Below are 21,196 nucleotides of genomic sequence, written 5' to 3'. Positions count from 1 at the left end.
CCCAAATTGCACGCAAAGTCTTGTTTGCCATAATTCATGTTTTATTTTGAAATCCTTATACATTTCATACATTTGTGTAAAGGCTTTACATGTCCTGCATGCATCATTTAACTCTGCTAATGTACAGAGAGCACAACACAAAATGTTGTGCAAATTTTCAAACGTTTTTTTTTTTTTAAGTATTTCTTCCTCTCCAACAACCGACTAATACAAAACACAAACAATAAATGACAAAACACGGGTGATTCACAACCGACCACAAACCTGAAGCATATACAACCATTTTTTGTTTACATGTGCATAGTGGCTTTGCTGAGGAAAAACCTCTAACTAATGGTCTTCATCTGTCTATTGCGCAAAACAATAATTGCACTCTGGGTGTTGTATAAAAAGCGTTTGGCCTTTGAATGAGGGAAGTTGGCACACAAAGAGTTGGCAACAAAGGAAGTAGTTCCAGAGAGGGGCATTTTAATTAAAAAAAAAAAAAAAAATGGCAACAAAGAGTTGTAAGACATCATTTATGGTTAAGTTCAACGTGAATACTCCAACAGACCTCATCACAAACCCTGTGACCTATCATCACAGATCAGAACTAAAGCCTCTCCTAGGTATAGAGCAGATTCTCAGATGGAAACAGAGACTGCAGATGGAGTATGTCTACAGTGAAACATAGCGGCAGGGGAGGGGGAGTCTCACAGGAAGACATCTCCAGCCAAACCGCTCAGAAGAAAAAAAAAAGGTTTTGAAAAATAGGAGTGGGCCTCGCTAATCTAGGTCAGGAGGCACGACGCCAATGGAGCTCCGCTCAGCCCCTCCCCTTGCCCCCCCCCCCCCACCCTCTCCCTCCCCAAGAGAAAATAACTAACTCAGGAAAAGGAAATGCTGGCAGGCATCCTAACCCCTCCCCCGGCGCTGCAGCCAAAATGACTAAATCAGCAACATCTGGTTAATGTCAACCAGACCCAGCTCCATTCCAGCAGCCGTCCTAAATATGTACCATGAGATATACCACTTTTTCAACCCCTGGATTTCATTCCGCCCCAAGGCGGTCTGAATATCAATATCTAAATCGGCCCTTTTGTGGATAAAGTCCGGGCTGTTGTAGACTAGAGGAAAGACACAGTGGGAGGTGGTGGTCTTGTGTTTACAGCACACACACACCAGTTAGACATTGCATTGCTGGTTCTAGACAGGCACCACCACTCTGTTTTATAAGGACATTCGTGGAAATCTTTGGCTTGAACACGTAAAACTACAAGACGGTACAAACTAACAACAGCAAAAAAATCGAAACACTGGGTGTTAAAAGTGCAAATTGTCTGTTATAAACTGGTAAAGGAGGAACAATAGGGAGATTATGTGCTTGTATTTGTATGCAATGTTTGTGTGTGTACGTGCGCGGACTGTGTGTGTGTGTGTGTGTGTGTGTGTGTGTGTGTGTGTGTGTGTGTGTGTGTGTGTGTGTGTGTGTGTGTGTGTGTGTGTGTGAATCCAGTTCTGGAGCACATCAAACCCACTCTTGCAGGGATCGTTTGCAATGGACCAAAAGTCTGGGTGCCTCTTTCTTCTGCAGGGTGTTAATAATAGCATAGATCAATAGCAGGATGCACAGCACCAGGACCAGGGGCACGGTCACCATGATCAGGGTCATAACCTTGGCCTCGTTCTCAGCCATCCTCACCACCACATCCACCTCTTTGTCCTCTGCATCAGGTTCATAATCCACATCGTTGGTGTAATCCGTATCTGAGTCTCGGTCCACATCATCCGGGTCTGAGCCAATTGGTGGTTGTGGTTTTGGTTGGTCCACTGTGGGCCACTTGCGGCCTGTTACTGTATCATCTGTCTCTGGGTCCACATCCGGTGCTCCATCACAGCCCATAAAGTCTTTAAGGATGGATCTAGGGTAGCCTGGGTCATCTTTCATTTTCTGGTTGTCAAACCTCCAGTACTTGGAGCCCTTGTAGAAGTAGGTGTAAGCTGGTTCGGTAGGGGAAGACAAAATATTGTTGAGGCAACTGTTGAAATGCACTGTGGGAATTTACTGTGAGCATGCTTTTTTTTTCTTTTTAAAGTCTGAGTCATTGTTAATTTTTGGGGGGTATGCTTCTGATCCAACTGTTTATTCATCATGACACAAGTTTGTCACACTTCACAGGATAGTGTCATTGCCGAGCTGTGCTAGTAATATTTACAGTACTGTGAAGCTTCAATTGGACTAGAGGCTGTTTTTAATTCCCCTTCACAAGTACCTTTCCCTTTTGATGAAAAAAATGAAAAAACTACTTATCAGGAAGACATTTGGGCCGTCAGATTTTTAAATTTTTTTTCACTACAGGAAACCACTTTGAAAAGCATTAGCCGGGGTGGGACTTTAGGATAGATTCTGAGACGTTACATTAGAATACTTTTGCCAGGCACTCGATTCCTGGGTGAAGCATGGGCGACCTCTCCAAACCTAAGATCTCATGCGTCCCAACCCTTTCCCCTCTCAGCTCAGAATCTATAGCCTCCCTCCATTTTTACAGACAGTTTCCCTTATAGTGACTCACTCACCGCCATCGTCGCTGAGGAAGGCTCCTTTAGGAGAGGATGGGACCTTGCCCCACCTGGAGACAGGTTTAGGGTAGTCTCTGTCACCGGTGCGGGACTCTTCATCAAAACGCCAGTATCTGCAGGAAAGGACGGTGACAAGACAGACGATTAAGCACATAGCAGTTAAATGGGCTGATGATTACTACCGCAAACAACTTATGTCTTTCTGTCTCTCAATAGTCAGGGCTAAAACTGCTCTCCCTTGACTAATTGAATGTCATTTCACTTTTACATGTATCATTCCACACTGTCAGTCAGTTAGTGGAGATTGGGTATGGTAGAGTAAAGGCAAGGCATTCGGGGGCATGTGGTCACCTGTCTCCTCTGAAGAAGTATGTGTAGCCGGTGGGCTCCCACCAGATGGCTGTGTCGATCCTGTCTGTGGGGATGCCCTGACCGTACTCTACCAGGGGCTGGGGGTAACCAGGCACCACATCAGCCTCCCTGAACACCCAGTACCTGTCCCCTACAGAGGGAGAGGAGAGGGCAGAGGACAGAGGAGAGGGCAGAGGACAGAGGAGAGGGTAGAGGACAGAGGAGAGGGTAGAGGACAGAGGAGAGGGTAGAGGACAGAGGAGAGGACAGAGGAGAGGGTAGAGGACAGAGGAGAGGGTAGAGGACAGAGGAGAGGGTAGAGGACAGAGGAGAGGGTAGAGGACAGAGGAGAGGGTAGAGGACAGAGGAGAGGACAGAGGAGAGGGTAGAGGACAGAGGAGAGGGTAGAGGACAGAGGAGAGGGTAGAGGACAGAGGAGAGGGTAGAGGACAGAGGAGAGGGCAGAGGACAGAGGAGAGGACAGAGGAGAGGGCAGAGGACAGAGGAGAGGGCAGAGGACAGAGGAGAGGGTAGAGGACAGAGGAGAGGGTAGAGGACAGAGGAGAGGGTAGAGGACAGAGGAGAGGGCAGGGGACAGAGGAGAGGGCAGGGGACAGAGGAGAGGGCAGGGGACAGAGGACAGGCAGAGGAGAGGGTAGAGGACAGAGGAGAGGACAGAGGAGAGGGTAGAGGACAGAGGAGAGGGTAGAGGACAGTGGAGAGGGTAGAGGACAGAGGAGAGGGCAGAGGAGAGGGCAGAGGACAGAGGAGAGGGTAGAGGACAGAGGAGAGGACAGAGGAGAGGGTAGAGGACAGAGAAGAGGGTAGAGGACAGAGGAGAGGGTAGAGGACAGAGGAGAGGGTAGAGGACAGAGGAGAGGACAGAGGAGAGGGCAGAGGACAGAGGAGAGGGTAGAGGACAGAGGAGAGGGTAGAGGACAGAGGAGAGGGCAGAGGACAGAGAAGAGGACAGAGGAGAGGGCAGAGGACAGAGGAGAGGGCAGAGGACAGAGGAGAGGGTAGAGGACAGAGGAGAGGGTAGAGGACAGAGGAGAGGGTAGAGGACAGAGGAGAGGGCAGGGGACAGAGGAGAGGGCAGGGGACAGAGGAGAGGGCAGGGGACAGAGGACAGGCAGAGGAGAGGGTAGAGGACAGAGGAGAGGACAGAGGAGAGGGTAGAGGACAGAGGAGAGGGTAGAGGACAGTGGAGAGGGTAGAGGACAGAGGAGAGGGCAGAGGAGAGGGCAGAGGACAGAGGAGAGGGTAGAGGACAGAGGAGAGGACAGAGGAGAGGGTAGAGGACAGAGGAGAGGGTAGAGGACAGAGGAGAGGGTAGAGGACAGAGGAGAGGGTAGGACATTTTTTTACATTTTAGTCATTTAGCAGACGCCTTATCCAGAGCGACTTACAGTAGTGAATGCATACATTATAGGACAGAGGAGAGGGTAGAGGACAGAGGAGAGGGTAGAGGGCAGAGGACAGAGGAGAGGGCAGAGGACAGAGGAGAGGGTAGAGGACAGAGGAGAGGGTAGAGGACAGAGGAGAGGGCAGAGGACAGAGGAGAGGGCAGAGGACAGAGGAGAGGGCAGAGGAGAGGGCAGAGGACAGAGGAGAGGGCAGAGGACAGAGGAGAGGGTAGAGGACAGAGGAGAGGGCAGAGGAGAGGGTAGAGGACAGAGGAGAAGACAGAGGAGAGGGTAGAGGAGAGGGTAGAGGGACAGAGGAGAGGGTAGAGGACAGAGAGGAGGGGAGAGGACACAGGAGAGGGCAGAGGAGAGGGCAGAGGACAGAGGAGAGGGTAGAGGACAGAGGAGAGGGTAGAGGACAGAGGAGAGGGCAGAGGACAGAGGAGAGGGCAGAGGACAGAGGAGAGGGCAGAGGACAGAGGAGAGGGCAGAGGACAGAGGAGAGGGCAGAGGACAGTGGAGAGGGCAGAGGACAGAGGAGAGGGCAGAGGACAGAGGAGAGGGCAGAGGACAGAGGAAAGGGTAGAGGAGAGGATAGAGGACAGAGGAAAGGGTAGAGGACAGAGGAGAGGGTAGAGGGTAGAGGAGAGGGTAGAGGAGAGGGTAGAGGACAGAGGAGAGGACAGAGGAGAGGACAGAGGAGAGGACAGAGGAGAGAGGAGAGGGTAGAGGACAGAGGAGAGGGTAGAGGACGGAGGAGAGGGTAGAGGACAGAGGAGAGGGTAGAGGACAGAGGAGAGGACAGAGGAGAGGGTAGAGGACAGGGTAGAGGGTAGAGGACATGGTAGAGGACAGAGGAGAGGGTAGAGGACAGAGGAGAGGGTAGAGGACAGAGGAGAGGGTAGAGGACAGAGGAGAAGGCAGAGGACAGGCAGAGGAGAGGGTAGAAGATAGAGGAGAGGACAGAGGAGAGGGTAGAGGACAGAGGAGAGGGTAGAGGACAGAGGAGAGGGCAGAGGACAGAGGAGAGCGTAGAGGACAGAGGAGAGGGCAGAGGACAGAGGACAGGCAGAGGAGAGGGTAGAGGACAGAGGAGAGGGTAGAGGAGAGGGTAGAGGACAGAGAGGAGGGTAGAGGACAGAGGAGAGGGCAGAGGACAGAGGAGAAGGGCAGAGGACAGAGGAGAGGGCAGAGGAGAGGGCAGAGGACAGGGTAGAGGACAGAGGAGAGGGCAGAGGACAGAGGAGAGGGTAGAGGACAGAGGAGAGGGCAGAGGACAGAGGAGAGGGCAGAGAACAGAGGAGAGGGCAGAGAACAGAGGAGAGGGTAGAGGACATAGGAGAGGGTAGAGGACAGAGGAGAGGGTAGAGGACATAGGAGAGGGTAGAGGACAGAGGACAGGGTAGAGGACAGAGGAGAGGGCAGAGGACAGAGGAGAGGGTAGAGGACAGAGGAGAGGGTAGAGGACAGAGGAAAGGGTAGAGGACAGAGGAAAGGGGTAGAGGACAGAGGAAAGGGTAGGAGGAGAGGGTAGAGGACAGAGGAGAGGGTAGAGGACAGAGGAGAGGGTAGAGGACAGAGGAGAGGGTGAGAGGAGAGGGTAGAGGACAGAGGAGAGGACAGAGGAGTGGGCAGAGGACAGAGGAGAGGGTAGAGGATAGAGGAGAGGGCAGAGGACAGAGAAGAGGGCAGAGGACAGGCAGAGGAGAGGGTAGAGGACAGAGGAGAGGGTAGAGGACAGAGGAGAGGACAGAGGAGAGGGCAGAGGACAGAGGAGAGGGTAGAGGACAGAGGAGAGGGTAGAGGACAGGAGGAGAGGGCAGAGGACAGAGAAGAGGACAGAGGAGAGGGCAGAGGACAGAGGAGGAGGGCAGAGGACAGAGGAGAGGGTAGAGGACAGAGGAGAGGGTAGAGGACAGAGGAGAGGGTAGAGGACAGAGGAGAGGGCAGGGGACAGAGGAGAGGGCAGGGGACAGAGGAGAGGGCAGGGGACAGAGGACAGGCAGAGGAGAGGGTAGAGGACAGAGGAGAGGACAGAGGAGAGGGTAGAGGACAGAGGAGAGGGTAGAGGACAGTGGAGAGGGTAGAGGACAGAGGAGAGGGCAGAGGAGAGGGCAGAGGACAGAGGAGAGGGTAGAGGACAGAGGAGAGGACAGAGGAGAGGGTAGAGGACAGAGGAGAGGGTAGAGGACAGAGGAGAGGGTAGAGGACAGAGGAGAGGGTAGGACATTTTTTTACATTTTAGTCATTTAGCAGACGCTCTTATCCAGAGCGACTTACAGTAGTGAATGCATACATTATAGGACAGAGGAGAGGGTAGAGGACAGAGGAGAGGGTAGAGGGCAGAGGACAGAGGAGAGGGCAGAGGACAGAGGAGAGGGTAGAGGACAGAGGAGAGGGTAGAGGACAGAGGAGAGGGCAGAGGACAGAGGAGAGGGCAGAGGACAGAGGAGAGGGCAGAGGAGAGGGCAGAGGACAGAGGAGAGGGCAGAGGACAGAGGAGAGGGTAGAGGACAGAGGAGAGGGCAGAGGAGAGGGTAGAGGACAGAGGAGAAGACAGAGGAGAGGGTAGAGGAGAGGGTAGAGGACAGAGGAGAGGGTAGAGGACAGAGAGGAGGGGAGAGGACACAGGAGAGGGCAGAGGAGAGGGCAGAGGACAGAGGAGAGGGTAGAGGACAGAGGAGAGGGTAGAGGACAGAGGAGAGGGCAGAGGACAGAGGAGAGGGCAGAGGACAGAGGAGAGGGCAGAGGACAGAGGAGAGGGCAGAGGACAGTGGAGAGGGCAGAGGACAGAGGAGAGGGCAGAGGACAGAGGAGAGGGCAGAGGACAGAGGAAAGGGTAGAGGAGAGGGTAGAGGACAGAGGAAAGGGTAGAGGACAGAGGAGAGGGTAGAGGGTAGAGGAGAGGGTAGAGGAGAGGGTAGAGGACAGAGGAGAGGACAGAGGAGAGGACAGAGGAGAGAGGAGAGGGTAGAGGACAGAGGAGAGGGTAGAGGACGGAGGAGAGGGTAGAGGACAGAGGAGAGGGTAGAGGACAGAGGAGAGGACAGAGGAGAGGGTAGAGGACAGGGTAGAGGGTAGAGGACATGGTAGAGGACAGAGGAGAGGGTAGAGGACAGAGGAGAGGGTAGAGGACAGAGGAGAAGGCAGAGGACAGGCAGAGGAGAGGGTAGAAGATAGAGGAGAGGACAGAGGAGAGGGTAGAGGACAGAGGAGAGGGTAGAGGACAGAGGAGAGGGCAGAGGACAGAGGAGAGCGTAGAGGACAGAGGAGAGGGCAGAGGACAGAGGACAGGCAGAGGAGAGGGTAGAGGACAGAGGAGAGGGTAGAGGAGAGGGTAGAGGACAGAGAGGAGGGTAGAGGACAGAGGAGAGGGCAGAGGACAGAGGAGAAGGGCAGAGGACAGAGGAGAGGGCAGAGGAGAGGGCAGAGGACAGGGTAGAGGACAGAGGAGAGGGCAGAGGACAGAGGAGAGGGTAGAGGACAGAGGAGAGGGCAGAGGACAGAGGAGAGGGCAGAGAACAGAGGAGAGGGCAGAGAACAGAGGAGAGGGTAGAGGACATAGGAGAGGGTAGAGGACAGAGGAGAGGGTAGAGGACATAGGAGAGGGTAGAGGACAGAGGACAGGGTAGAGGACAGAGGAGAGGGCAGAGGACAGAGGAGAGGGTAGAGGACAGAGGAGAGGGTAGAGGACAGAGGAAAGGGTAGAGGACAGAGGAAAGGGTAGAGGACAGAGGAAAGGGTAGAGGAGAGGGTAGAGGACAGAGGAGAGGGTAGAGGACAGAGGAGAGGGTAGAGGACAGAGGAGAGGGTAGAGGAGAGGGTAGAGGACAGAGGAGAGGACAGAGGAGTGGGCAGAGGACAGAGGAGAGGGTAGAGGATAGAGGAGAGGGCAGAGGACAGAGAAGAGGGCAGAGGACAGGCAGAGGAGAGGGTAGAGGACAGAGGAGAGGACAGAGGAGAGGGAAGAGGATAGAGGAGAGGGCAGAGGACAGAGGACAGAGGAGAGGGTAGAGGACAGAGGAGAGGGTAGAGGACAGAGGAAAGGGTAGAGGACAGAGGAGAGGGTAGAGGACAGAGGAGAGGGTAGAGGACAGAGGAGAGGGCAGAGGAGAGGACAGAGGACAGAGAACAGAGGAGAGGGTAGAGGACAGAGGAGAGAGTAGACGACAGAGGAGAGGGCAGAGGAGACGGTAGAGGACAGAGGAGAGGGTAGAGGACAGAGGAGAGGGCAGAGGACAGAGGAGTGGGCAGAGGACATAGGAGAGGGCAGAGGACAGAGGAGAGGGCAGAGGACAGAGGAGAGGGTAGAGGACAGAGGAGAGGGTAGGGGACAGAGGAGAGGGTAGAGGACAGAGGAGAGGGTAGAGGACAGAGGAGAGGGTAGAGGACAGAGGAGAGGACAGAGGAGAGGGCAGAGGAGAGGGTAGAGGACAGAGGAGAGGGTAGAGGACAGAGGAGAGGGTAGAGGACAGAGGAGAGGACAGAGGAGAGGGTAGAGGACAGAGGAGAGAGTAGACGACAGAGGAGAGGGCAGAGAACAGAGGGTAGAGGGCAGAGGACAGAGGAGAGGGTAGAGGACAGAGGAGAGGGTAGAGGACAGAGGAGAGGGCAGAGGAGAGGGCAGAGGACAGAGGAGAGGGCAGAGGACAGAGGAGAGGGCAGAGGACAGAGGAGTGGGCAGAGGACAGAGGAGTGGGCAGAGGACAGAGGAGAGGGCAGAGGACAGAGGAGAGGGCAGAGGACAGAGGAGAGGGTAGAGGACAGAGGAGTGGGCAGAGGACAGAGGAGTGGGCAGAGGACAGAGGAGTGGGCAGAGGACAGAGGAGAGGGCAGAGGACAGAGGAGAGGGCAGAGGACAGAGGAGAGGGCAGAGGACAGAGGAGAGGGTAGAGGACAGAGGAGAGGGTAGAGGACAGAGGAGAGGGTAGAGGACAGAGGAGAGGGTAGAGGACAGAGGAGAAGGTAGAGGACAGAGGAGAGGACAGAGGAGAGGGCAGAGGACATAGGAGAGGGTAGAGGACAGAGGAGAGGGTAGAGGACAGAGGAGAGGGTAGAGGACAGAGGAGAGAGTAGACAACAGAGGAGAGGGCAGAGAACAGAGGGTAGAGGGCAGAGGACAGAGGAGAGGGTAGAGGACAGAGGAGAGGGTAGAGGACAGAGGAGAGGGCAGAGGACAGAGGAGAGGGCAGAGGAGAGGGCAGAGGACAGAGGAGAGGGCAGAGGACAGAGGACAGAGGAGAGGGTAGAGGACAGAGGAGAGGGTAGGGGACAGAGGAGAGGGTAGAGGACACAGGAGCGGGTAGAGGACAGAGGAGAGGGTAGAGGACAGAGGAGAGGGTAGAGGACAGAGGAGAGGACAGAGGAGAGGGCAGAGGACATAGGAGAGGGTAGAGGACAGAGGAGAGGGTAGAGGACAGAGGAGAGGGTAGAGGACAGAGGAGAGAGTAGACAACAGAGGAGAGGGCAGAGAATAGAGGGTAGAGGGCAGAGGACAGAGGAGAGGGTAGAGGACAGAGGAGAGGGTAGAGGACAGAGGAGAGGGTAGAGGACAGAGGAGAGGGTAGAGGACAGAGGAGAGGACAGAGGAGTGGGCAGAGGACAGAGGAGAGGGCAGAGGACAGAGGACAGAGGACAGAGGAGTGGGCAGAGGACAGAGGAGAGGGCAGAGGACAGAGGACAGAGGAGAGGGTAGAGGACAGAGGAGAGGGTAGAGGACAGAGGAGAGTGTAGGGGACAGAGGAGAGGGTAGAGGACAGAGGAGAGGGTAGAGGACAGAGGAGAGGGTAGAGGACAGAGGAGAGGGTAGAGGACAGAGGAGAGGGTAGAGGACAGAGGAGAAGGTAGAGGACAGAGGAGAGGACAGAGGAGAGGGCAGAGGACATAGGAGAGGGTAGAGGACAGAGGAGAGGGTAGAGGACAGAGGAGAGGGTAGAGGACAGAGGAGAGAGTAGACAACAGAGGAGAGGGCAGAGAACAGAGGGTAGAGGGCAGAGGACAGAGGAGAGGGTAGAGGACAGAGGAGAGGGTAGAGGACAGAGGAGAGGGCAGAGGACAGAGGAGAGGGCAGAGGAGAGGGCAGAGGACAGAGGAGAGGGCAGAGGACAGAGGACAGAGGAGAGGGTAGAGGACAGAGGAGAGGGTAGGGGACAGAGGAGAGGGTAGAGGACAGAGGAGAGGGTAGAGGACAGAGGAGAGGGTAGAGGACAGAGGAGAGGGTAGAGGACAGAGGAGAGGACAGAGGAGAGGGCAGAGGACATAGGAGAGGGTAGAGGACAGAGGAGAGGGTAGAGGACAGAGGAGAGGGTAGAGGACAGAGGAGAGAGTAGACAACAGAGGAGAGGGCAGAGAATAGAGGGTAGAGGCAGAGGACAGAGGAGAGGGTAGAGGACAGAGGAGAGGGGTAGAGGACAGAGGAGAGGGCAGAGGAGAGGAGAGGACAGAGGAGAGGGCAGAGGACAGAGGAGTGGGCAGAGGACAGAGGGAGGCAGAGGACAGAGGACAGAGGAGAGGGTAGAGGACAGAGGGAGAGGGTAGAGGACAGAGGAGAGGGTAGAGGACAGAGGAGAGGGTAGAGGACAGAGGAGAGGGTAGAGGACAGAGGAGAGGGTAGAGGACAGAGGAGGGTAGAGGACAGAGGAGAGGAGAGGAGAGGGAGAGGACAGAGGAGAGGGTAGAGGACAGAGGAGAGGGCAGAGGACAGAGGAGAGGGCAGAGGACAGAGGAGAGGGTAGAGGACAGAGGAGAGGCGAGGAGAGGGTAGAGGACAGAGGAGAGGGTAGAGGACAGAGGAGAGGGTAGAGGACAGAGGAGAGGGTAGAGGACAGAGGAGAGGGTAGAGGACAGAGGAGAGGGTAGAGGACAGAGGAGAGGACAGGGAGAGGGCAGAGGAAAGGAGGCAGAGGAGAGGACAGAGGAGAGGGCAGAGGACAGAGGAGAGGGTAGAGGACAGAGGAGAGGGTAGAGGACAGAGGAGAGGGTAGAGGACAGAGGAGAGGGTAGAGGACAGAGGAGAGGGGCAGAGGAGAGGACAGAGGGAGAGGAGAGGGTAAGAGGACAGAGGAGAGGACAGAGGAGAGAGGTAGAGGACAGAGGAGAGGGTAGAGGACAGAGGAGAGGGCAGAGGAGAGGACAGAGGAGAGGGCAGAGGACAGAGGAGAGGGCAGAGGACAGAGGAGAGGGCAGAGGAGCAGAGGAGGGCAGAGGACAGAGGAGAGGGTAGAGGACAGAGGAGAGGGCAGAGGACAGAGGAGAGGGTAGAGGACAGAGGAGAGGGCAGAGGACAGAGGAGAGGGCAGAGGACAGAGGAGAGGGCAGAGGACAGAGGAGAGGGCAGAGGACAGAGGAGAGGAGAGAGGACAGAGGAGAGGGCAGAGGACAGAGGAGAGGGAGAGGACAGAGGAGAGGGCAGAGGACAGAGGAGAGGGTAGAGGACAGAGGAGAGGGCAGAGGAGAGAGGGCAGAGGACAGAGGAGAGGGCAGAGGACAGAGAAGAGGGCAGAGGACAGAGGAGAGGGCAGAGGACAGAGGAGAGGGCAGAGGACAGAGGAGGGGAGACAGAGGAGAGGGTAGAGGACAGAGGAGAGGGAGAGAGGACAGAGGAGAGGGCAGAGAGAGGCGAGACAGAGGAGAGGGTGAGGACAGAGGAGAGGGCAGAGGACAGAGGAGAGGTAGAGGACAGAGGAGAGGGTAGAGGACAGAGGAGAGGGTAGAGGACAGAGGAGAGGGTGAGGACAGAGGAGAGGGTAGAGGACAGAGGAGAGGGTAGAGGACAGAGGAGAGGGAGGCAGAGGAGAGGATAGAGGAGAGGGCAGAGGACAGAGGAGAGGGTAGAGGACAGAGGAGAGGGTAGAGGACAGAGGAGAGGGTAGAGGACAGAGGAGAGGACAGAGGAGAGGGTAGAGGACAGAGGAGGCAGAGGACAGAGGAGAGGGCAGAGGACAGAGGAAGGGTAGAGGACAGAGGAGAGGGCAGAGGACAGAGGAGAGGAGCAGAGGAGAGGGTAGAGGACAGAGGAGAGGTAGAGGACAGAGGAGAGAGGGAAGAGGACAGAGGAGAGGGTAGAGGACAGAGGAGAGGGTAGAGGACAGAGGAGAGGGTAGAGGACAGAGGAGAGGGTAGAGGACAGAGGAGAGGGTAGAGGACAGAGGAAGAGGACAGAGGAGAGGGCAGAGGACAGAGGAGAGGGCAGAGGACAGAGGAGAGGGCAGAGGACAGAGGAGAGGGTAGAGGACAGAGGAGAGAGGACAGAGGAGAGGGCAGAGGACAGAGGAGAGGGCAGAGGACAGAGGAGAGGGTGAGGACAGAGGAGAGGGCAGAGGACAGAGGAGAGGGTAGAGGACAGAGGAAGGAGAGGAGAGGGCAGAGGACAGAGGAGAGGGCAGAGGACAGAGGAGAGGGTAGAGGACAGAGGAGAGGAGGCAGAGGACAGAGGAGAGGGCAGAGGACAGAGGAGAGGGTAGAGGACAGAGGAGAGGGCAGAGGACAGAGGAGAGGGTAGAGGACAGAGGAGAGGGGAGAGGACAGAGGAGAGGGTAGAGGACAGAGGAGAGGGCAGGGACAGAGGAGAGGGCAGAGACAGAGGAGAGGGTAGAGGACAGAGAGGAGAGAGGACAGAGGCAGAGGACAGAGGAGAGGGTAGAGGACAGAGGAGAGGGCAGAGGACAGAGGAGAGGGAGAGGACAGAGGAGAGAGTAAAACAGGAGAGGGTAGAGGAGGAGGGTAGAGGACAGAGGAGAGGGTAGAGGACAGAGGAGAGGGCAGAGGACAGAGGAGAGGGCAGAGGACAGAGGAGAGAGGAAGGCAGAGGACAGAGGAGGGCAGAGGACAGAGGCAGAGGAAGGGTGAGGACAGAGGAGAGGGTAGAGGACAGAGGAGAGGGTAGAGGACAGAGGAGAGGGTAGAGGACAGAGGAGAGGGTAGAGGACAGAGGAGAGGGTAGAGGACAGAGGGGAGAGGACAGAGGAGAGGGCAGAGGACAGAGGAGAGGGGAGAGGACAGAGGAGAGGGTAGAGGACAGAGGAGAGGGCAGAGGGACAGAGGAGAGGTAGAACAGAGGAGAGGGCAGAGAACAGAGGAGAGGGCAGAGGACAGAGGAGAGTAGAGGACAGAGGAGAGGGTAGAGGACGAGAGGGTAGAGGGAGGAGAGCAGAGGAGAGGACAGAGGAGAGGGCAGAGGACAGAGGAGGGAACAGAGGAGAGGGTAGAGGACAGAGGAGAGTGGCAGAGGACAGAGGAGAGGGTAGAGGACAGAGGAGAGGGTGAGAGGAGAGGTAGAGGACAGAGGAGAGGGTAGAGGACAGAGGAGAGGGAGAGGACAGAGGAGAGGGTAGAGGACAGAGGAGAGAGAGGAGAGGGTAGAGGACAGAGGAGAGGGCAGAGGACAGAGGAGAGGGTAGAGGACAGAGGAGAGGGTAGAGGACAGAGGAGAGGGTAGAGGACAGAGGAGAGGCAGAGGACAGAGGAGAGGGCAGGAGAGGGCAGAGAGAGGCAGAGGACAGAGGAGAGGGCAGAGACAGAGGAGAGGGCAGAGGACAGAGGAGAGGGCAGAGGACAGAGGAGAGGGCAGAGGACAGAGGAGAGGGCAGAGGAGAGGCAGAGGACAGAGGACAGAGGAGAGGGCAGAGGACAGTGGAGAGGGCAGAGGACAGAGGAGAGGAGCAGAGGACAGAGGAGAGGGCAGAGGACAGAGGAGAGGGTAGAGGACAGAGGAGAGGGCAGAGGACAGAGGAGAGGGCAGAGGACAGAGGAGAGGGCAGAGGACAGAGGAGAGGGTAGAGGACAGAGGAGAGGGTAGAGGAGAGGAGAGGGCAGAGGAGAGGGCAGAGGACAGAGGAGAGGGTAGAGGACAGAGGAGAGGGCAGAGGACAGAGGAGAGGGCAGAGGACAGAGGAGAGGGTAGAGGACAGAGGAGAGGGTAGAGGACAGAGGAGAGGGCAGGAAGAGGACAGAGGAGAGGGCAGAGGACAGAGGAGAGGGTAGAGGACAGAGGAGAGGGTAGAGGACAGAGGAGGCAGAGGACAGAGGAGAGGGCAGAGACAGAGGGTAGAGGCAGAGGACAGAGGAGAGGGTAGAGGGCAGAGGAGAGGTAGAGGACAGAGGAGGTAGAGGACAGAGGAGAGAGAGGACAGAGGAGAGGACAGAGAGAGGCAGAGGACAGAGGACAGAGGAGAGGGTAGAGGACAGAGGAGAGGGTAGAGGACAGAGGAGAGGGTAGAGGACAGAGGAGAGGGTAGAGGACAGAGGAGAGGGTAGAGGACAGAGGAGAGGGTAGAGGACAGAGGAGAGGACAGAGGAGAGGGCAGAGGACAGAGGAGAGGGTAGAGGACAGAGGAGGGTAGAGGACAGAGGAGAGGGTAGAGGACAGAGGAGAGGAACAGAGGAGAGGAGGGCAGAGGACAGAGGAGAGGGTAGAGGAGAAGGAGGGGGGTAGAGGACAGAGGAGAGGGTAGAGGACAGAGGAGAGGGTAGAGGAGAGGGAGAGGACAGAGGCAGAGAGGGAGAGGCAGAGAGAGAGGAAGAGAGAGAGGTAGAGGACAGAGGAGAGGGTAGAGGACAGAGGAGAGGGTAGAGGACAGAGGAGAGGGTAGAGGACGAGAGAGGAGACAGGAGAGGTAGAGGACAGAGGAGAGGGTAGAGGAGAGGGGGAGAGGACAGAGGAGAGGCAGAGGACAGAGGAGAGGGCAGAGGACAGAGGAGAGGACAGAGGAGAGGGCAGAGGACAGAGGAGAGGGCAGAGGACAGAGGAGAGGGTAGAGAGAGGACAGAGGAAGAGGACAGAGGAGAGGGTAGAGGACAGAGAGGGTAGAGGACAGAGGAGAGGGTAGAGGAAGAGAGAGGGTAGAGGACAGAGGGGGCAGAGGACAGAGGAGAGGGCAGAGGACAGAGGAGAGGGTAGAGGACAGAGGAGAGGGTAGAGGACAGAGGAGAGGGGGAGGACAGAGGAGAGGGTAGAGGACAGAGGAGAGGGAGAGGACAGAGGAGAGGGCAGAGGAGGAGAGGGCAGAGGAGAGGAGAGGGTAGAGGACAGAGGAGAGGGCAGAGGACAGAGGAGAGGGCAGAGGAGAGGGCAGAGGACAGAGGAGAGGGCAGAGGACAGAGGAGAGGGCAGAGGACAGAGGAGAGGGTAGAGGACAGAGGAGAGGAGCAGAGGACAGAGGAGAGGGCAGAGGAGAGAGGAGGGAGAGGACAGAGGAGAGGGCAGAGGAGAGGGCAGAGGACAGAGGAGAGGGAGAGGACAGAGGAGAGGGTAGAGGAGAGGAGAGGGTAGAGGACAGAGGAGAGGGTAGAGGACAGAGGAAAGGGAGAGGAGAGAGAGGGAGAGGAGAGGGAGAGAAGAGGAGAGGGTAGAGGACAGAGGAGAGGGTAGAGGACGAGGAGAGGGAGCAGAGGAGAGGAGAGGACAGAGGAGAGGGTAGAGGACAGAGGAGAGGGTAGAGACAGAGGAGAGGGCAGAGGAAGAGGAGAGGGACAGAGGAGAGGGCAGAGGACAGAGGAAGGGTAGAGGAGAGGAGAGACAGAGGAAAGGAGGGCAGAGGACAGAGGAGAGGGCAGAGGACAGAGGAGAGGGCAGAGGACAGAGGGAGGGTAGAGGACAGAGGAGAGGGTAGAGGACAGAGGAGAGGGTAGAGGACAGAGGAGAGGGTAGAGGACAGAGGAGAGGACAGAGGACAGAGAACAGAGGAGAGGGTAGAGGACAGAGGAGAGAGGCAGAGGACAGAGGAGAGGGAGAGGACAGAGGAGAGGGTAGAGGACAGAGGAGAGGGTAAAGGACAGAGGAGAGGGTAGAGGACAGAGAGGTAGAGGACAGAGGAGAGGGCAGAGGACAGAGGAGAGGGCAGAGGACAGAGGAGAGGGCAGAGGACAGAGGAGAGGGCAGAGGACAGAGGAGAGGGCAGAGGACAGAGGAGAGGGCAGAGGACAGAGGAGAGGGCAGAGGACAGAGGAGAGGGCAGAGAACAGAGGAGAGGGCAGAGGAGAGGGCAGAGGACAGAGGAGAGGGCAGAGGACAGAGAAGAGGGCAGAGGACAGAGGAGAGGGTAGAGGACAGAGGAGAGGGCAGAGGAGAGAGAGGGCAGAGGAGAGACAGAGGAGAGGGTAGGACAGAGAGAGGAGAGGAAAGGAGAGGGCAGAGGAGAGGGCAGAGGACAGAGGAGAGGGTAGAGGACAGAGGAGAGGGTAGAGGACAGAGGAGAGGGTAGAGGACAGAGGAAAGGGTAGAGGACAGAGGAAAGGGTAGAGGACAGAGGAGAGGGTAGAGGACAGAGGAGAGGGTAGAGGACAGAGGAGAGGGTAGAGGACAGAGGAGAGGGTAGAGGAGAGGGTAGAGGACAGAGGAGAGGACAGAGGAGAGGGCAGAGGACAGAGGAGAGGGTAGAGGATAGAGGAGAGGGCAGAGGACAGAGGAGAGGGTAGAGGACAGAGGAGAGGGTAGAGGACAGAGGAGAGGGTAGAGGAGAGGGTAGAGGACAGAGGAGAGGACAGAGGAGAGGGCAGAGGACAGAGGAGAGGCAGAGGAGAGGGTAGAGGACAGAGGAGAGGGCAGAGGACAGAGGAGAGGGCAGAGGACAGAGGAGAGGGCAGAGGACAGAGGAGAGGGTAGAGGACAGAGGAGAGGGTAGAGGACAGAGGAGAGGGTAGAGGACAGAGGAGAGGGCAGAGGAGAGGACAGAGGACAGAGAACAGAGGAGAGGGTAGAGGACAGAGGAGAGAGTAGACGACAGAGGACAGAGGAGAGGGTAGAGGACAGAGGAGAGGGTAAAGGACAGAGGAAAGGGTAGAGGACAGAGGAGAGGGTAGAGGACAGAGGAGAGGGTAGAGGGCAGAGGAGAGGACAGAGGACAGAGAACAGAGGAGAGGGTAGAGAACAGAGGGTAGAGGGCAGAGGACAGAGGAGAGGGTAGAGGACAGAGGAGAGGGTAGAGGACAGAGGAGAGGGCAGAGGAGACGGTAGAGGACAGAGGAGAGGGCAGAGGACAGAGGAGTGGGCAGAGGACAGAGGAGAGGGCAGAGGACAGAGGAGAGGGCAGAGGACAGAGGAGAGGGCAGAGGACAGAGGAGAGGGCAGAGGACAGAGGAGAGGGTAGAGGACAGAGGAGAGGGTAGGGGACAGAGGAGAGGGTTGAGGACAGAGGAGAGGGTAGAGGACAGAGGACAGAGGAGAGGGTAGAGGACAGAGGAGAGGGTAGAGGACAGAGGAGAGGGTAGAGGACAGAGGAGAGAGTAGACGACAGAGGAGAGGGCAGAGAACAGAGGGTAGAGGGCAGAGGACAGAGGAGAGGGTAGAGGACAGAGGAGAGGGTAGAGGACAGAGGAGAGGGCAGAGGAGACGGTAGAGGACAGAGGAGAGGGCAGAGGACAGAGGAGTGGGCAGAGGACAGAGGAGAGGGCAGAGGACAGAGGAGAGGGCAGAGGACAGAGGAGAGGGCAGAGGACAGAGGAGAGGGCAGAGGACAGAGGAGAGGGTAGGGGGACAGAGGAGAGGGTAGAGGACAGAGGAGAGGGTAGGGACAGAGGACAGAGGGAGAGGGTAGAGGACAGAGGAGAGGGTAGAGGACAGAGGAGAGGGTAGAGGACAGAGGAGAGGGTAGAGGACAGAGGAGAGGACAGAGGAGAGGGTAGAGGACAGAGGAGAGAGTAGACGACAGAGGAGAGGGCAGAGAACAGAGGGTAGAGGGCAGAGGACAGAGGAGAGGGTAGAGGACAGAGGAGAGGGCAGAGGAGAGGGCAGAGGACAGAGGAGAGGGCAGAGGACAGAGGAGAGGGCAGAGGACAGAGGAGAGGGTAGAGGACAGAGGAGAGGGTAGAGGACAGAGGAGTGGGCAGAGGACAGAGGAGTGGGCAGAGGACAGAGGAGAGGGCAGAGGACAGAGGAGAGGGCAGAGGACAGAGGAGAGGGCAGAGGACAGAGGAGAGGGTAGGGGACAGAGGAGAGGGTAGAGGACAGAGGAGAGGGTAGAGGACAGAGGAGAGGGTAGAGGACAGAGGAGAAGGTAGAGGACAGAGGAGAGGACAGAGGAGAGGGCAGAGGACATAGGAGAGGGTAGAGGACAGAGGAGTGGGTAGAGGACAGAGGAGAGGACAGAGGAGAGGGTAGAGGACAGAGGAGAGAGTAGACAACAGAGGAGAAGGCAGAGAACAGAGGGTAGAGGGCAGAGGACAGAGGAGAGGGTAGAGGACAGAGGAGAGGGTAGAGGACAGAGGAGAGGGCAGAGGAGAGGGCAGAGGACAGAGGAGAGGGCAGAGGACAGATGAGTGGGCAGAGGACAGAGGAGAGGGCAGAGGACAGAGTACAGAGGAGAGGGTAGAGGACAGAGGAGAGGGTAGAGGACAGAGGAGAGGGTAGAGGACAGAGGAGAGGACAGAGGAGAGGGTAGGAGACAGAGGAGAGGGTAGAGGACAGAGGAGAGGGTAGAGGACAGAGGAGAGGGTAGAGGACAGAGGAGAGGACAGAGGAGAGGGTAGAGGACAGAGGAAAGGGTAGAGGACAGAGGAAACGGTAGAGGACAGAGGAAAGGGTAGAGGAGAGGGTAGAGGACAGAGGAGAGGGTAGAGGACAGAGGAGAGGGTAGAGGACAGAGGAGAGGGTAGAGGACAGAGGAGAAGACAGAGGAGAGGGCAGAGGACAGAGGAGAGGGTAGAGGATAGAGGAGAGGGCAGAGGACAGAGGAGAGGGCAGATGACAGGCAGAGGAGAGGGTAGAGGACAGAGGAGAGGACAGAGGAGAGGGAAGAGGATAGAGGAGAGGGCAGAGGACAGAGGACAGAGGAGAGGGTAGAGGACAGAGGAGAGGGTAGAGGACAGAGGAAAGGGTAGAGGACAGAGGAGAGGGTAGAGGACAGAGGAGAGGGTAGAGGACAGAGGAGAGGGTAGAGGACAGAGGAGAGGGTAGAGGACAGAGGAGAGGGCAGAGGAGAGGGCAGAGGACAGAGAACAGAGGAGAGGGTAGAGGACAGAGGAGAGAGTAGACGACAGAGGACAGAGGAGAGGGTAGAGGACAGAGGAGAGGGTAGAGGACAGAGGAAAGGGTAGAGGACAGAGGAGAGGGTAGAGGACAGAGGAGAGGGTAGAGGACAGAGGAGAGGGTAGAGGACAGAGGAGAGGGCAGAGGAGAGGACAGAGGACAGAGAACAGAGGAGAGGGTAGAGGACAGAGGAGAGAGTAGACGACAGAGGAGAGGGCAGAGAACAGAGGGTAGAGGGCAGAGGACAGAGGAGAGGGTAGAGGACAGAGGAGAGGGTAGAGGACAGAGGAGAGGGCAGAGGAGACGGTAGAGGACAGAGGAGAGGGCAGAGGACAGAGGAGAGGGCAGAGGACAGAGGAGTGGGCAGAGGACAGAGGAGAGGGCAGAGGACAGAGGAGAGGGCAGAGGACAGAGGAGAGGGTAGAGGACAGAGGAGAGGGTAGAGGACAGAGGAGAGGGTAGAGGACAGAGGAGAGGGTAGAGGACAGAGGACAGAGGAGAGGGTAGAGGACAGAGGAGAGGGTAGAGGACAGAGGAGAGGGTAGAGGACAGAGGAGAGGGTAGAGGACAGAGGAGAGGACAGAGGAGAGGGTAGAGGAGAGAGTAGACGACAGAGGAGAGGGCAGAGAACAGAGGGTAGAGGGCAGAGGACAGAGGAGAGGGTAGAGGACAGAGGAGAGGGCAGAGGAGAGGGCAGAGGACAGAGGAGTGGGCAGAGGACAGAGGAGAGGGCAGAGGACAGAGGAGAGGGCAGAGGACAGAGGAGAGGGCAGAGGACAGAGGAGAGGGTAGAGGACAGAGGAGAGGGTAGAGGACAGAGGAGAGGGCAGAGGACAGAGGAGAGGGCAGAGGACAGAGGAGAGGGCAGAGGACAGAGGAGAGGGCAGAGGACAGAGGAGAGGGAGGGGCAGAGGAGAAGAGAGGAGAAGGCAGAGGAGAGGACAGAGAGGTAGAGGACAAGGAGAGGGTAGAGGACAGAGGAGAGGACAGAGGAGAGGGTAGAGGACAGAGGAGAGAGTAGACAACAGAGGAGAGGGCAGAGAACAGAGGGTAGAGGGCAGAGGACAGAGGAGAGGGTAGAGGACAGAGGAGAGGGCAGAGGACAGAGGAGAGGGCAGAGGACAGAGGAGTGGGCAGAGGACAGAGGAGAGGGCAGAGGACAGAGTACAGAGGAGAGGGTAGAGGACAGAGGAGAGGGTCGAGGACAGAGGAGAGGGTAGAGGACAGAGGAGAGGACAGAGGAGAGGGTAGGGGACAGAGGAGAGGGTAGAGGACAGAGGAGAGGGTAGAGGACAGAGGAGAGGGTAGAGGACAGAGTAGAGGAGAGGGTAGAGGACAGAGGAGAGGGTAGGGGACAGAGGAGAGGAGAGGGTAGAGGACAGAGGAGAGGGTAGGGGACAGAGGAGAGGGTAGAGGACAGAGGAGAGGGTAGAGGACAGAGGAGAGGGTAGAGGACAGAGGAGAGGGCAGAGGACAGAGGAAAGGGTAGAGGACAGAGGAAAGGGTAGAGGACAGAGGATAGGGTAGAGGAGAGGGTAGAGGACAGAGGAGAGGGTAGAGGACAGAGGAGAGGGTAGAGGACAGAGGAGAGGGTAGAGGACAGAGGAGAGGGTAGAGGACAGAGTAGAGGATAGGGTAGAGGACAGAGTAGAGGACAGAGGAGAGGGCAGAGGACAGAGGAGAGGGTAGAGGACAGAGGAGAGGGCAGAGGGAAGAGGACAGAGGAGAGGGCAGAGGACAGAGGAGAGGGTAGAGGACAGAGGAGAGGGCAGAGAACAGAGGAGAGGGCAGAGGACAGAGGAGAGGGCAGAGGACAGAGGAGAGGGCAGAGGACAGAGGAGAGGGCAGAGGACAGAGGAGAGGGCAGAGGACAGAGGAGAGGGCAGAGGAGAGGGCAGAGGACAGAGGAGAGGGCAGA

At 57.2% G+C, this 21,196-nt stretch overlaps 1 protein-coding gene across 1 annotated transcript in view; it reads right to left on the bottom strand.

Annotated features, from left to right (window-relative positions):
• Positions 1 to 23: 23 nt before the first annotated feature.
• The window catches only part of LOC106573210 (matrix metalloproteinase-15), a 40,712-nt gene continuing 19,539 nt past the window's right edge, over positions 24 to 21,196 (bottom strand). The window contains exons 8-10 of the mRNA XM_014148038.2: positions 2,911 to 3,061; positions 2,557 to 2,672; positions 24 to 1,980 (exon numbers count right to left, since the gene is read on the bottom strand). Coding sequence (XP_014003513.1) covers positions 1,508 to 1,980; positions 2,557 to 2,672; positions 2,911 to 3,061 — 740 coding nt within the window. The 3' untranslated portion in view covers positions 24 to 1,507. The remainder of the gene's footprint in view (positions 1,981 to 2,556; positions 2,673 to 2,910; positions 3,062 to 21,196) is intronic.

The sequence above is a fragment of the Salmo salar genome, chromosome ssa16, assembly GCF_905237065.1.
Source record: "Salmo salar chromosome ssa16, Ssal_v3.1, whole genome shotgun sequence".
In the NCBI taxonomy this organism is placed as follows: domain Eukaryota; kingdom Metazoa; phylum Chordata; class Actinopteri; order Salmoniformes; family Salmonidae; genus Salmo; species Salmo salar.
This window is presented reverse-complemented; position numbering and strand designations above follow the sequence as displayed.